The 12,068-nt window shown below is 37.7% G+C and overlaps 1 protein-coding gene across 3 annotated transcripts in view; it reads right to left on the bottom strand.

The window, feature by feature from the left end:
* Nucleotides 1–2,232: 2,232 nt before the first annotated feature.
* Nucleotides 2,233–12,068, bottom strand: part of AHRR (aryl hydrocarbon receptor repressor) — a 92,187-nt gene continuing 82,351 nt past the window's right edge. For all 3 annotated transcript variants that reach the window (XM_083825777.1, XM_083825778.1, XM_083825779.1), the window contains 3 exons: nt 11,226–11,344; nt 10,059–10,200; nt 2,233–7,478 (listed from right to left, as the gene is read on the bottom strand). In XM_083825777.1, coding sequence (XP_083681903.1) covers nt 6,359–7,478; nt 10,059–10,200; nt 11,226–11,344 — 1,381 coding nt within the window. In that variant the 3' untranslated portion in view covers nt 2,233–6,358. The remainder of the gene's footprint in view (nt 7,479–10,058; nt 10,201–11,225; nt 11,345–12,068) is intronic.

The following is a 12,068-nucleotide window of genomic DNA, read 5'->3' as shown; positions in this document are numbered from 1 at the left end:
TGCAAAGTACCATCCTATAAAGTCACGAAGGTAGAAAAGCTAGAGGAAGAAAAAGGAGAAGCTTTTTGATAGACACAGCTACCTTTAAGGACGAACGTGTTCTTTGGCTTCATTAAGAACCTGGGAAGAGGTGAAGGAGTGTGAGGAAGAGCCCTTTCAGAAGAGGGGAGGCTGTTGGCCACGTAGAGGAAGAATCATCCAAACTACGAGGAGAGTAGCAAGTAGACTTGATACATTGCTGAGAACTGAGATAACTTGCGCCTTTTTGAAATTATTTCTTAGAAAGACAAAAGTCAAAACAAAACACAATGTTGCTGCTTGCCTCTTCTTATCTCAGATTTTAAATGAACAAAGGAAGGACGTGGTGCAAAAGTTAAAAATAAAAAGGAAGAAATTTGGTTCAGAAGGGAGAGTGATGGGATAAGGAAGGGCAAGACCAAGGTGTGCCCTACAGAGAGGCAGAATGGTGGTGTAATTCCTGTGACGTGCTCCTGTGCAAAATGGAGATTTCTAGACCAGAACTTTGCCTGATTTTTGAGACACAGCTTTTTAATTAATTAAATGGAATTACCAGGATTAGCAAAGCAGCTGATGCTCTTTACATTGCCTTATGCAAAGTTTTTTTGGTTTGTTTTGTTTTTTTTCTTTTTTTTCTTTTTATATTTTCCTCACAGTTAGTCATTGGAATACTGTAATCCTAACAATACAAGTGTGAAAGTAGAAGTTCTGATTGTTGTCGAGCTGTCACTGGAGCCCTGCCACAACAAAAAATCCCATGAAATTTCAGGCTGCACAGTCAGAGCACCCAGTGGGTGACTGAGCTGCAACGACCACCTGCAACAGCGTTAATGCAGACTCTAAATTTATCACAGTCTCAAAGAGTAGAGGGGGCTTCATGCCTCCTAGAATGCTGTTTTCAGTCTGACCAAGAGACACACATGCTAGCACTGAATTACCTCAACCCCTGTTTTCAAGAAATTGTTTTCAGATTGAAGAGTAACAAATTCAGTTCTACAGAAAAAATAAGGACATGATTTTGGAGTACAGAATTACTGATAGTGAGTAGAGAGTTAATGCTGTAGTCACAGAACACCTTGACAGTATGACATCACTCAGTGTGATCTTTTTTCTCCCCAAAATTTGTCTTAACAATATTGTTTTACTCTCCACCCAAACACTCACCCAAAGAAAGTCTTTGGTTAAGGCAAGTGTTTGAATATGCATGTGGTTAAGAAAAAAAGGAAAGAAAAGAAAAAAAGAAAAGAAAAGAAAAGAAAAGAAAAGAAAAGAAAAGAAAAGAAAAGAAAAGAAAAGAAAAGAAAAGAAAAGAAAAGAAAAGAAAAGAAAAGAAAAGAAAAGAAAAGAAAAGAAAAGAAAAAAGAAAAGAAAAGAAAAGAAAAGAAAAGAAAAGAAAAAGTACTTTTTGTCTTTTTACTATATTTTTCAGCATGTCACTGATGATTTTGTTCAGTGCTGTTAACTGAAATACACACTTCAAACTACATTTGAATTTATAACTAAATTCAAATTCAAATTAAAGAAATTGGACTCTATCTCAATTTATGTCCAGACAGTTTTTAATTTGATAAAACCTGTAATGTGGTAAAGTTTTATCAATGTGCATTCAACATAATCAGAAAAATTGCTGGTCGTATTTGACTTGCTTCAGATTTCAGGGTATCTGAGAACAGTTTTATATGAGCAAAGCCAATATAAATCTAAAAACCAAGAATATCAGTTTTGAGAAAATGTGGTCACTCAATGTAGAAAACACAGTTATGGGGAAAAAAAAAAAATGAAAAGGGGAAAAATTTATAATCGCATTACGGGAGAATGTGTTTATAATGGCAAGAATATGTGCCATGCGTGTTCAAAGGTCTACTTGTCAGGATGGTAGGGTCTATGGCCATAAACTACTGGTATCTCTCTTCCACAGTTTTGTTCAGCTAAATAAAAGCCTTGTGACTGCAGCCTGAGCGTGGCCACCTGCAGAACTCCTTTTCTCACTGTGCATGTTACAGAAGTCTGCTTCAATCATGACAAGTGATTTCACAGAGGATTTTGCAAGGCATAAGAGAGGAAGAAACTCCAGGGGAAGAAACTTCTTTTCTAGTGAGAGAACAGAATGAAAAGAAAAGAAATAAAGAGCAAAGGCTCTATATACCTCCATCATACTGAGTTTGGGTTTCTTAGTTACATGACACTGCAATGAAAGAAAATGAATCAGGTGGGTTTTTTGACTACCTGAGCAACTTATTTATTCATAGGCAGGAGAAATGATATCTTTTTACAATTTTAATTAAAATATCATATTTTGTTAAGACAAATTAATGGCTCTTGTGAAATAGCTACCCTGGGTCAAGTTGTCCTACGTAAGTTCCCATATGGCTTCAACAGGAGTTAAACAAGGCTTCCAGGCAGCAGAAGCTGATTTTATCCCACAGACTATTCCTTGCCTCAGGCTTGATGCCTTCCACTGAAGTATTTTAAGCATTAGGAATTTCCAGGAGAATTGCACATGCCCTGTCAATCTTAATACTCTACTGAGGATCATCAGCAAAAGTCCTTCTGAACTGGCAGACACACAAATGTCAGACCTCCCTATGCCATCCAGAAGAGATTCAGTTCAAAGGATTTTAAGAATCCATCACTATGTTCTATCGAAGGCCAATCAAAACATTACTATATTACAGTCAAGTCGTACGAAGTCTGTCAGTCCTACAAAGAGTTCAGATTCTCTTCAGACTCTCAAAACAAAGCTCTATTTGGGCATCCCAGTCTAAAGTGAATATAAATTATTGATAGTGTTTTGTACAGTGGAAGTCTGCCCCAGTTTCAGCCACTGGTGTTAACAGCATCGGAAGAAGCAGGAAAATCCCATTTACCTCACAAGCTTACCCCTCGCTCAAATTAGGTTGGTTTTCAGGTAAAGACAGTGGCTTCAAGTGGTGTGCTGTAATTGGACCAGCACTGGGCAGCACTGCAGCTGTCCTCTGAGAGCGAAAATGAGGCCAACTTCTCAGTAAAGACAAGACCTTCAGCAGCAGCTTTAGCACTGATAATAATCTCTGCTGTCTGTGCGCTGAGTAACATCTCCGAGGCAGTCACATTCTCAGAGCTTAAACAAAAAATAAAATACCAGAATTAAGGAGTTTGTTCTATCGCAAGCTCTGGAGATTGTACAGCTGAAGTCAGAATGCTATCCTCAGTCAGGTGCTAGAAAGCATCAGGCACACACTGGGAAAAGAAAGGCATTTCTTTTGGCCTGAAAGCTCCAAGTTTCTGTCAAGGAAGCATTTGTAAGGGCATTTGTTCTACAAGAAGAATTTTGCCAATGTCACAATAAATGCACTGGGAGGCGCCTAAAACAGACCCTAGGGCTGTGCTTGGGGGTACAAGTACCAGTTATTGAGGATAAAAGCTGAATGCCACTGGATGAAAACATCTTGAACTCTACTTCTCAGTCTTTTTCATGCGAGACTGGGAGTAACAAGTCAGCCACAATGTAAGTGAGAAAAATTCAAACGTGATGCATGGCATAAGTGTAAGCCACCTAGTATTTTTCGTGGATTCAGACTTTATGGAAGGGTAAGGAAGGAAACCTGACCACAACTGCACAGGGAGCAGTCAGGAGGTGACATCTCCTTTTAAGTGACACATTAATTCATCCTCCTAGAAGAAGGCCATTACACTTCAAGTATCAGATTAACTTCTCTTACACGCAGAACCTTCATCTACCTTTAGGATATGAATTAAAATGAGTACAATGTGACTGGATTTGTTGGGAGCCTGAGAAAAGTAATCCCAGCCAAAATAGACCAGAAGAGCCTGAGAGTAGATGAAGTTATGTCAACAAAATATCCATTTTTCTGTAACAGAAAGATCTTTAAGAGAACTTATGTTGTTAGCATGAGCTACTTCCGCACTGGAGAGAGAAATTGGGCCGGAATAATTCTCCCTTTGTAGTTATGCACAAATAACTACTTAGGAAACACCTCTAAGCACATACAAGGCATTCAGAGGCAAAGTCCTCTACAAAGTTGCAGCCGGTGTGACCGTTTCTATCTGTGCAAAATGGCATCAGCACTTCCAGATGAGGCTAGTAGTGTTTTACAGTCATGTTGCATCGATCCAAATGAAGAGAGAAGGCGCAAGGTAGCGCTAAACCATGCCCAGGTACCTTCACTCAGAGGGGTGTCACGGTGAGTCCAAGAGTGGGGTTAAATGAACAGCTTTTTGGCAGTCATTCTGGCATGTCCTCTGCTAGTCCCACACTGCCTTATCTCCGCACCACCCCACTTCTGCTCTTGTTTTTGTAGATAATAACTCAACAAGGCAGACGCTGTGCACCTCTGCTGATTTATCACAGTCTCACTTGACTTGAGTACCCAGAACGATTTGTGTGATTGGGCTTAACGTTATGTGAAGGGAATGATGATTCATGGGATCGCGGTGTAAATTCCACCCTTACAGCCTCATCTCTGAAAGGGGTCCGATGTTGCGTTGTACCCACCAGTGAAAATACTAAGACAAGGATATTAAAACAGTCTCAAGTAAGAGGCAGCACGCAGCCAACAGGGAGCTGATGTACCTCAGACACAAAAATAGAGATTTCTCCTGGCTGGAGTATGGTCAGCTGGGTTACGGCAGATTTAACTTGAGCTGCAGCAGGACATTTTTGCCCCTCTTTATCGTCCACTCTTCCCTTTCTGCAGTGAATACTGCCATATGCAGGACAGTCATCAAAAGTTTAGTAAGTGTCTCCGTCATTTCTGTGTAAAGTGCAGCATCTCAGATCAAACCATTGTTCATAAGCACATAAGTGACATGCAGAGAATGCATGTTATTTACTGCTGCCAACTCTAACGTTCAGGCAGCGACTTCTATCAGACTTGGAGAAGAGCAGACTCCCAGGTGCCACTCCCTGTGCAGAACCATCCCCTTACCTGAAAACTACACTTATCCCATGTACATATAGCATTAGGGAGAAATTTATGCCACTTCACTGGCATGTAAAGCCATGCCCTTAGTGGCTAGCAGGGATAAAGACAATATAATTATTTATAACATTTTGAAAAAGAAAACATTCATTATAGGGCTTCTTTCAAAAAGCACATATACATCTAAGCTTTTTTATAATGATGTTTTTTTATATAATTGAAGGCGATATAAAGTTGAAATAGTGCAATTTTAAAACAAAAATTAGTGCAGGAGTCAAACTACAACAACAACAATAACCAAAACAGAGTTGTAGATTTGTTTTTAAAGTGGAAAAAAATGACTATCTGGGTTCAAAGGAAAGCATATGGATCTGTTTTCAAAAGCACTTTGGTGCATAAATCCAGTTGTCTCTCAGTGAGATTAAGATTTTCTTTTGGGGATGAAATGAGGTTGCTTTTGAAAATAACATTTCTAATCTTAGCATGGGATTTGATTTTTGATGTCAGGTGATGATGACTAACAAGCTGTTATCAGTCAAAGAGATACCATCAAAGTTAAAAGTGCATTTCTTTTGTTAATGCTACAAGTGAGAGCAAGGAAAATAATTGGAGAAATATTTTCTTCTCACGTACATTTAAAAGCCCTTTGTAGCTCATTTATGGAAGTGGATAACATCCCATTGTTCAGTCTTTCAAACAGCAACATGAAAGCCTGAAGGCTTTAAAATGGAAAAATATGTGTACTAAAACAGCCTTGTCAAGGAAACATGGGAAAAACCTCAGTTTGAAGTGAAAAAACTTCTAATGCATTTTATGAATACTGTTTTCTCCAAATTAATGCTATCCTTTTAAGTTAAGAAGTCGGTTTTGGGAAGCCCTTGCCTGTTGTCATTAATTTAATGTTGAGATAAAGGAATAGCTGATGCTTCTTATTAGAGTGGCTAAAAATAAAACCAAAAAAACTCCAAAGGTAAACTTCTGGCCACACTGAAGACCATAAACATTTTGTCTTTCCAGAAAGGCATCGCTTCAGCTTGAGAGGAAAAAAAAAAAGGAACAAAGGCAAAAAACAGAAATAGCTAGACATTGTTACAGAACTGGAAACAAGAAAGGAAAGACGATGAAGACAAATTAGCAAGTACACCTGTGCAATAATAACTGATTATTTTTCTGTATCTGAGGTTTTATCTTTCTTTCTTTCCAAGGATCACTAAGAGAATGGCTGTGTGTAAAGGTGTGAGGGGGGTATGCATCTGTGTCAGGTTTTTTTCCACACACAGAAGCACACATGCACACGCACACACACTTAAAATCTTTCCACTGGCTTTAAATTTTGGTAACTCGTTTAACCCAACTGGAAGAGAACCTAAAATTTCTTCTTGCCTGTAACATTATAAATATTCCCAATGCTATAAAATCTATTGTAAGAATGTACATTCAGTGGTTTTATGAGGCACAGGACCTGCTAATGTGTTTTCAGGGAAGCTAACATGTGCTCTGTTCTGTCCATTGCTGGACAATGGTGGGGAATCCAGGGGCTCACGCTTGATTGCTTGAACCAAGCAGGGGTTTTTGTATTCACATGGCATTTTAAAAACCTCATTACTCTGCTCTTTCTCCTCCCCTGGACCGGGGCTGTAGAACTGGCCATAGCACTCGGAGTGCGGCAGGTCAGGCAGGCTTTCCAAGCAGGTGGAGGAGTTCTGGGGGCAAAACGGGGCCACCTCTCTGTTACGCAAACCCTTGCAAGATCTGTTCAGATTGAGATTGCTGGGATGATTTGCTACGATGCATTGCCAGTTATGCGGCGTGTAAAGGCAGTGCCTAGGCTTCTGGCAAGGTGAAGCTTGCTGACAGAGGTCCGGTTCGGTTTTAAGGTGCACCCTGTTGGGATAGCTGAACAACTGCTTCCTCACTGTGCCGTTGTCGTCCATCCAGGCTCGGTTTTGCGACGTCAGGTAGTTATCAGCGATGTTTTCAGAATCAGAATCGTATTCTGTTTTGATAGGCATATCCAAGGGAAATGCTGCATCATAGAGAGACTCTGAGGATATTAACGATCTCTGCAGTTTCAGATGGTCTGTAGCGTAGCTCTCTACAGCGCGCTGTTGTAAGCCTGAGTAAGACTGACAATTTTCTGCACTCCCCCAGTGGGAAGGACAAGTTGATGCTAAATTTAAGAAACTTTGGTCTCTATTGTAGAATGATCCAGCTCTTCTGTTTGAACATGCATTCATTCGCTGGTTCATAGAACAAGAGCTTGAGTTTCTTAAAGTCCAGCTATTGTTTGTGGTGCAGTTGTTTTGAACGCCTAAAACTGATACATTAGAGCTGAGAGATTCCTCTTGCATGAAACACTCACCATTTGTATGAGGCTCAAACTTCACTTTTATATTGTCTTGGTCATTTTTCACTGCTGTCCAGTTGAAATGCTTTAACTGGCCCAGGGTTTCAATGGCACTGTTATAGGAAAATCCGTCTAGGTTTCCTTTCAAACTGGCAAAACTGCTTGGTATCTTCAGTTGTTCATCTTCTTCCCTTTCAATAACAGTAGGAAAAAAAAAAAAAGTCAATCAGAGTTTTCTAAATGGATCTTTTCTGCAATACAAATGGAGTGGTTTTACATGTTTTATGAGCAATATTTTGTCTTTAATTTAATATCTCATACTCTTGTCCATATAAACTTTGCATTTATTCAAGATAGAAAAAAGTGCTTACATGCATCTGGGCATCACTGCATGCACAACTACCTTTCTGTGGCACTATTTCATCTAAATTATGACACATATCTACTCAGGCACACAGTTCACAAAGACCTTAAATACTGTGGAACATTATGTACGGTATATGGTAACTACCTTACACTGTCATTATTCTGTTAAAATATATGTAAACAATTTTTCTTGTGAAAAAAAAGAAAGTCTAGAGATAGAGCGCAAATAGCATGTTAGATTAGATGTAGTTTGTTAGCAAGGAATTATTAGGACAGATAAGAACTTTCTGATCAAAGCAATTTGATCAGGAACCATGGGGGTCCTATATCTGAGAATGAATAATTGTCATTAGATGAAATGAAATGCCCAAGTAAGTGTCCAGAATAGTCACAGATGTTTATATTTGGCGTAGGTTTGTTTTACATGTCTAACTTAATTCATATTGCCTTTCGTTTTCCAAGACGACCAGTGAATTCATTTTCAGTGACCTACAGCTGAAATACTCGACATTATTGGAGAGTCCTGTCCTAGTATTTCTGTGCTAGATATAATACTTCTCTGAACTCCAGGGTTGAGAATTTGCCTGGAATTCACAAATGTGCTAATTCCCAAACACGCGGAGTCCATGCTATGAATCTGCACCCTCCTTGTCAGAACAAGGAGGGGACATCGCAGTAAGGAACTGAGCCTAAAAAAAATGGATTCCTTTTCAGAAGGCTTTTTTCTTGCTATAAAAACTTTTTCCTTGGGTATGGACTCAATGTGCACGTATAGGTATTTCCAGTAGAGGGAGTCCATGTTATTATAAAGAGAGAATGTCCCACTGTGATAAACATACACTGAGAACAGAGAGTATTTTCTTTCTTTTTCTTTTAAAGTATTTTCAGTCCTCTGCTAAATATTATTATTGAGAGCCCTGAGACGCAAATGGTAGGATGCCAGTTTGCTGCAGAAAATAATTCTCAGAAAATAGTCTAATTGGGAAAATAGATAGGACAATATGCACTTAGTAACAAAAGATTAGATCACAAAATCAAGAATTTTGCAGTGGATTAGAGAAACTTCTCAAAAGAATGTACGTTCCCAGGAAGACAGCATGCAATTTAACAAAAAGTAGTAGTAAGGATGAAAAGAACAGGCAGCATCTACTGCAGGTGAGCAAGAGGACAGAACTGAGTATCATCTGCAAGGCCAGCTCTTGTAACTCTTCAACCCGTAGGAACTACTAAGCAAAAATGAAGGTTTTTAACCACGAAATGTAACATGTAACCAAATCAACATCAAAGAGCTTGCTTAGTTACACAGAAAACAATTTAGAAGTAGAGACCTGAATACAAGAAACAGGCACTTTTAATCTGCTCCTTAATAGATGTTCATTCCCTTCTATGGCAAGATAATATTTATCGCATCCCAGTAAAGGTAGAGTTCCACCACCTTCAGATGGGAGGTCCTCTACTATTCACCTAGATCCTGGGAGCTATGCTGCCTGCAAGGGATATCTACTGTAGGAGTCCAAAGACTTTTTTAAATTTCTTCCACCTGCAAGGCATCCAAAAGGAATAGAACAGAGATAGCGGACAAATGTGACCACAAGGCCAGATGGTGGCTATGTAAATCTCCTGGCCCCTGCTCATTCAATCCACTTTCTTATCTCTTCCCTCAGACTGGCTTGAAGAGATACCTCAACAAGGCCCACAGGAACTGGAAGAGACGGTCCCATGGGGGAAGGAGGAAAAGCCATTGTGGGAGGAAAGGGGAAAACCCAGTGGAAAAGTCCTCTTTGAATGCATATCTGCGCATACAGCTTCCATTCCAAGGCTGAGCCTACAGCCAGCTACGTGTATCTATCTACAAACATACAATGAATATGAGCATCCCTGTTTAGATTATGTTGAATATCCACAACTAAAAACATGAACTCAACTGTCATCCACAAAGGAAAAAAAAAAAAAAAGCTTAACATTATCAGATGTTAGGAAAAGTCAGGACACTAAATCAACAAAGATATTAAGTTGCAAAGTAAAATAAACCCCCAAAATATATTTTTGTGCAAGAAAGCCAAGGCATAATAATAATAAAACAGTTTCCTTTTGAAGTATTCTGTTTTAAGATGTATGTATACTCGATTTCAGAAGGAACAAATATTGAAGAATTAAAACATATTGTTTAGTATATAACAGCCATTTCATACGATACAAGACAAAAATAGATTTTCATTTGTTAAGTAAACTTAAAAAAACTTTAAAAAGTCTTTCTCATACACCTCTTCTCTTAGGACACTACAGGTTTTTGTTTTGTTTTGTTTCGTTCTTAAATCTCACACAAAGAATACATTCATTTTTCTAAAATATGTTTTTGTTTTGTTTTGTTTTGTTTTGTTTTTAGTAATGGAAAATATACTTACTTTAACATTTGCTGCTGGGCAAGGACATATTCTGAACAACCACTTCGATACAGAAGTTGAGTGTTAGCTTGAACCCAGACCCAGTGATCTTCATTTGTTTGTACTTTGACTAGAGAAATGCCATTTTCTCCATTATTCTTTGCTATACAATTTAAAAGAAAGTATATTTTAGCACAATCAGTTTTAAATATTTTTCTTACCCCTTTTTATTATTTTATTTTATTTTATTTTATTTTATTTTATTTTATTTTATTTTATTTTATTTTATTTTATTATTTTTTAACTGATGAATGCTCACAAGTTTGTTTGCTTCCTTGGAATCATCAGCAGAGGAGAATACATGCTAAAATATGTCACAGAACTAGGCAAACTACACAAAGGATGAAATTTGAAAAACTGAATGTGGCAATTAGAAGCTCATAAACTGCAGCCAAAGATTTTTCAGTACTTTCACTTCGTTGTCATTTTTCCCTCTCAGCAGTATTACTATAGCAATAAGAAAATCTTAATGAAAAATGGGGCTAAGACAGAGGAATGGTTTTAAAGAAGTTAAAGTTTTCCAGCAGGTACAAAGGCTGAGTACAATTCTGCTCAAGAAGAATCTGTCCCTTGGAGAAGACTCACAATCAGAATTCTATCCATTGCAAAAATCCAAAACACAGCATAGACTCTTATGGAATTGTCACATTCAAACACTGGAAAAGTATGAGTCGCAAGCAAGTTTTGAATTTTATAGACAATGTGTTTTAATTTTCCTTCTGTTTTCTGATTTTTGAGGGAAGTAGCATTTGTAATACATTTTTCAGTTTTCCTCAAATAAGGATAGATACAATCATTATTAAAATTTTCCTATAATACTGTTAATTTCAAAGCTGCTATTTTTAGTAAAGTGGACTTTGAATACTCTTATTTACTATTCTTATTATTAATATATGTGTAATGTTGGCATCACAGTATCATAGTATTTATGCCCAATGAAATAGCAGACTAATTCAATACTGACTTTTGAGGTGGTTAATTATTCACCTTTTTTACAGAAGGGGTATGCGAGAGAAAAAAAAAAAAGAGTACTGGGACCAAAACCTGGAAAACCCAACAGATGAAAAGAAAAAGCAAGGCTCTTTCTCCACAAACTGTATATAATCCAGAATTAATTAGCAGACGTACCTTTGAGTTGGTTTTCAGCAATCTGTAAAACATTATTGAAAGATGCACCTTCATGATGACTACTTTTTCCGTATAATTCTGCTGCTTCACACAGACCTGAATTACCTTTGGAATTGGAGCTGTAGGGAAAAAAAATGTGGAAAATTCCTCATCAGTGAATGACAAAAAAGCAAAATCACAAACTATGAAAGATGTGATCATCAAGCTGTTGACCATTTGCAAAGACCGATGGTTTAAACATATAATAACCAATGCAAAATAATTATCTATGTCTCCTGCATCATATGGTTGCTCAAACTGGAATATGACAGGAATTCTGCATTCAATTAAAAGGAATAGTTATGTTTAGGAATATTCAGCTCACAATTTACTGTATCTGGAATAATAAATGTCAGCTTGAATTGAGACAAATGCTTTGTACATTTTGCTCTGCCTGTCATTCAAGGTAGTTGCATCTCACTCACCAGCAATGCACTTAAGAGTTACTATGACTTCAATTTCCAATAATCATCCTATGATTTTAATGGATTTCTTCCAATCTTTACTACAGGATTCATATCAGGGTTTGTAAAGGCTACAAATCCTGTAACACTTCTTTCCAAATTTTTCCCTTCATTAAGACGATGAGACTGTAATTGTCTATATAAATTTGCTCACCATCCTCGGCCATCATGTTTAAGGACCAAACCAAATGAAACCCCGAAGTTTCCATTTTTTTACATAAATTAAATTATAATATAGATAAAATGAAATAGTAAATACATGAAGCACACTTAATTCCTGTCAAATCCTTGGCTGCTGCCCAGTCAGTTAGTAAAATTCAAGTGCCTCTCTCCTAGGAGC

The sequence above is a fragment of the Anser anser genome (genome assembly GCF_964211835.1).
Source record: "Anser anser genome assembly, chromosome: 2".
NCBI classification, from domain to species: Eukaryota; Metazoa; Chordata; class Aves; order Anseriformes; family Anatidae; genus Anser; species Anser anser.
Note: the sequence above shows the minus strand (reverse complement) of the source record. Positions and strands in the feature narration are given on the sequence as shown.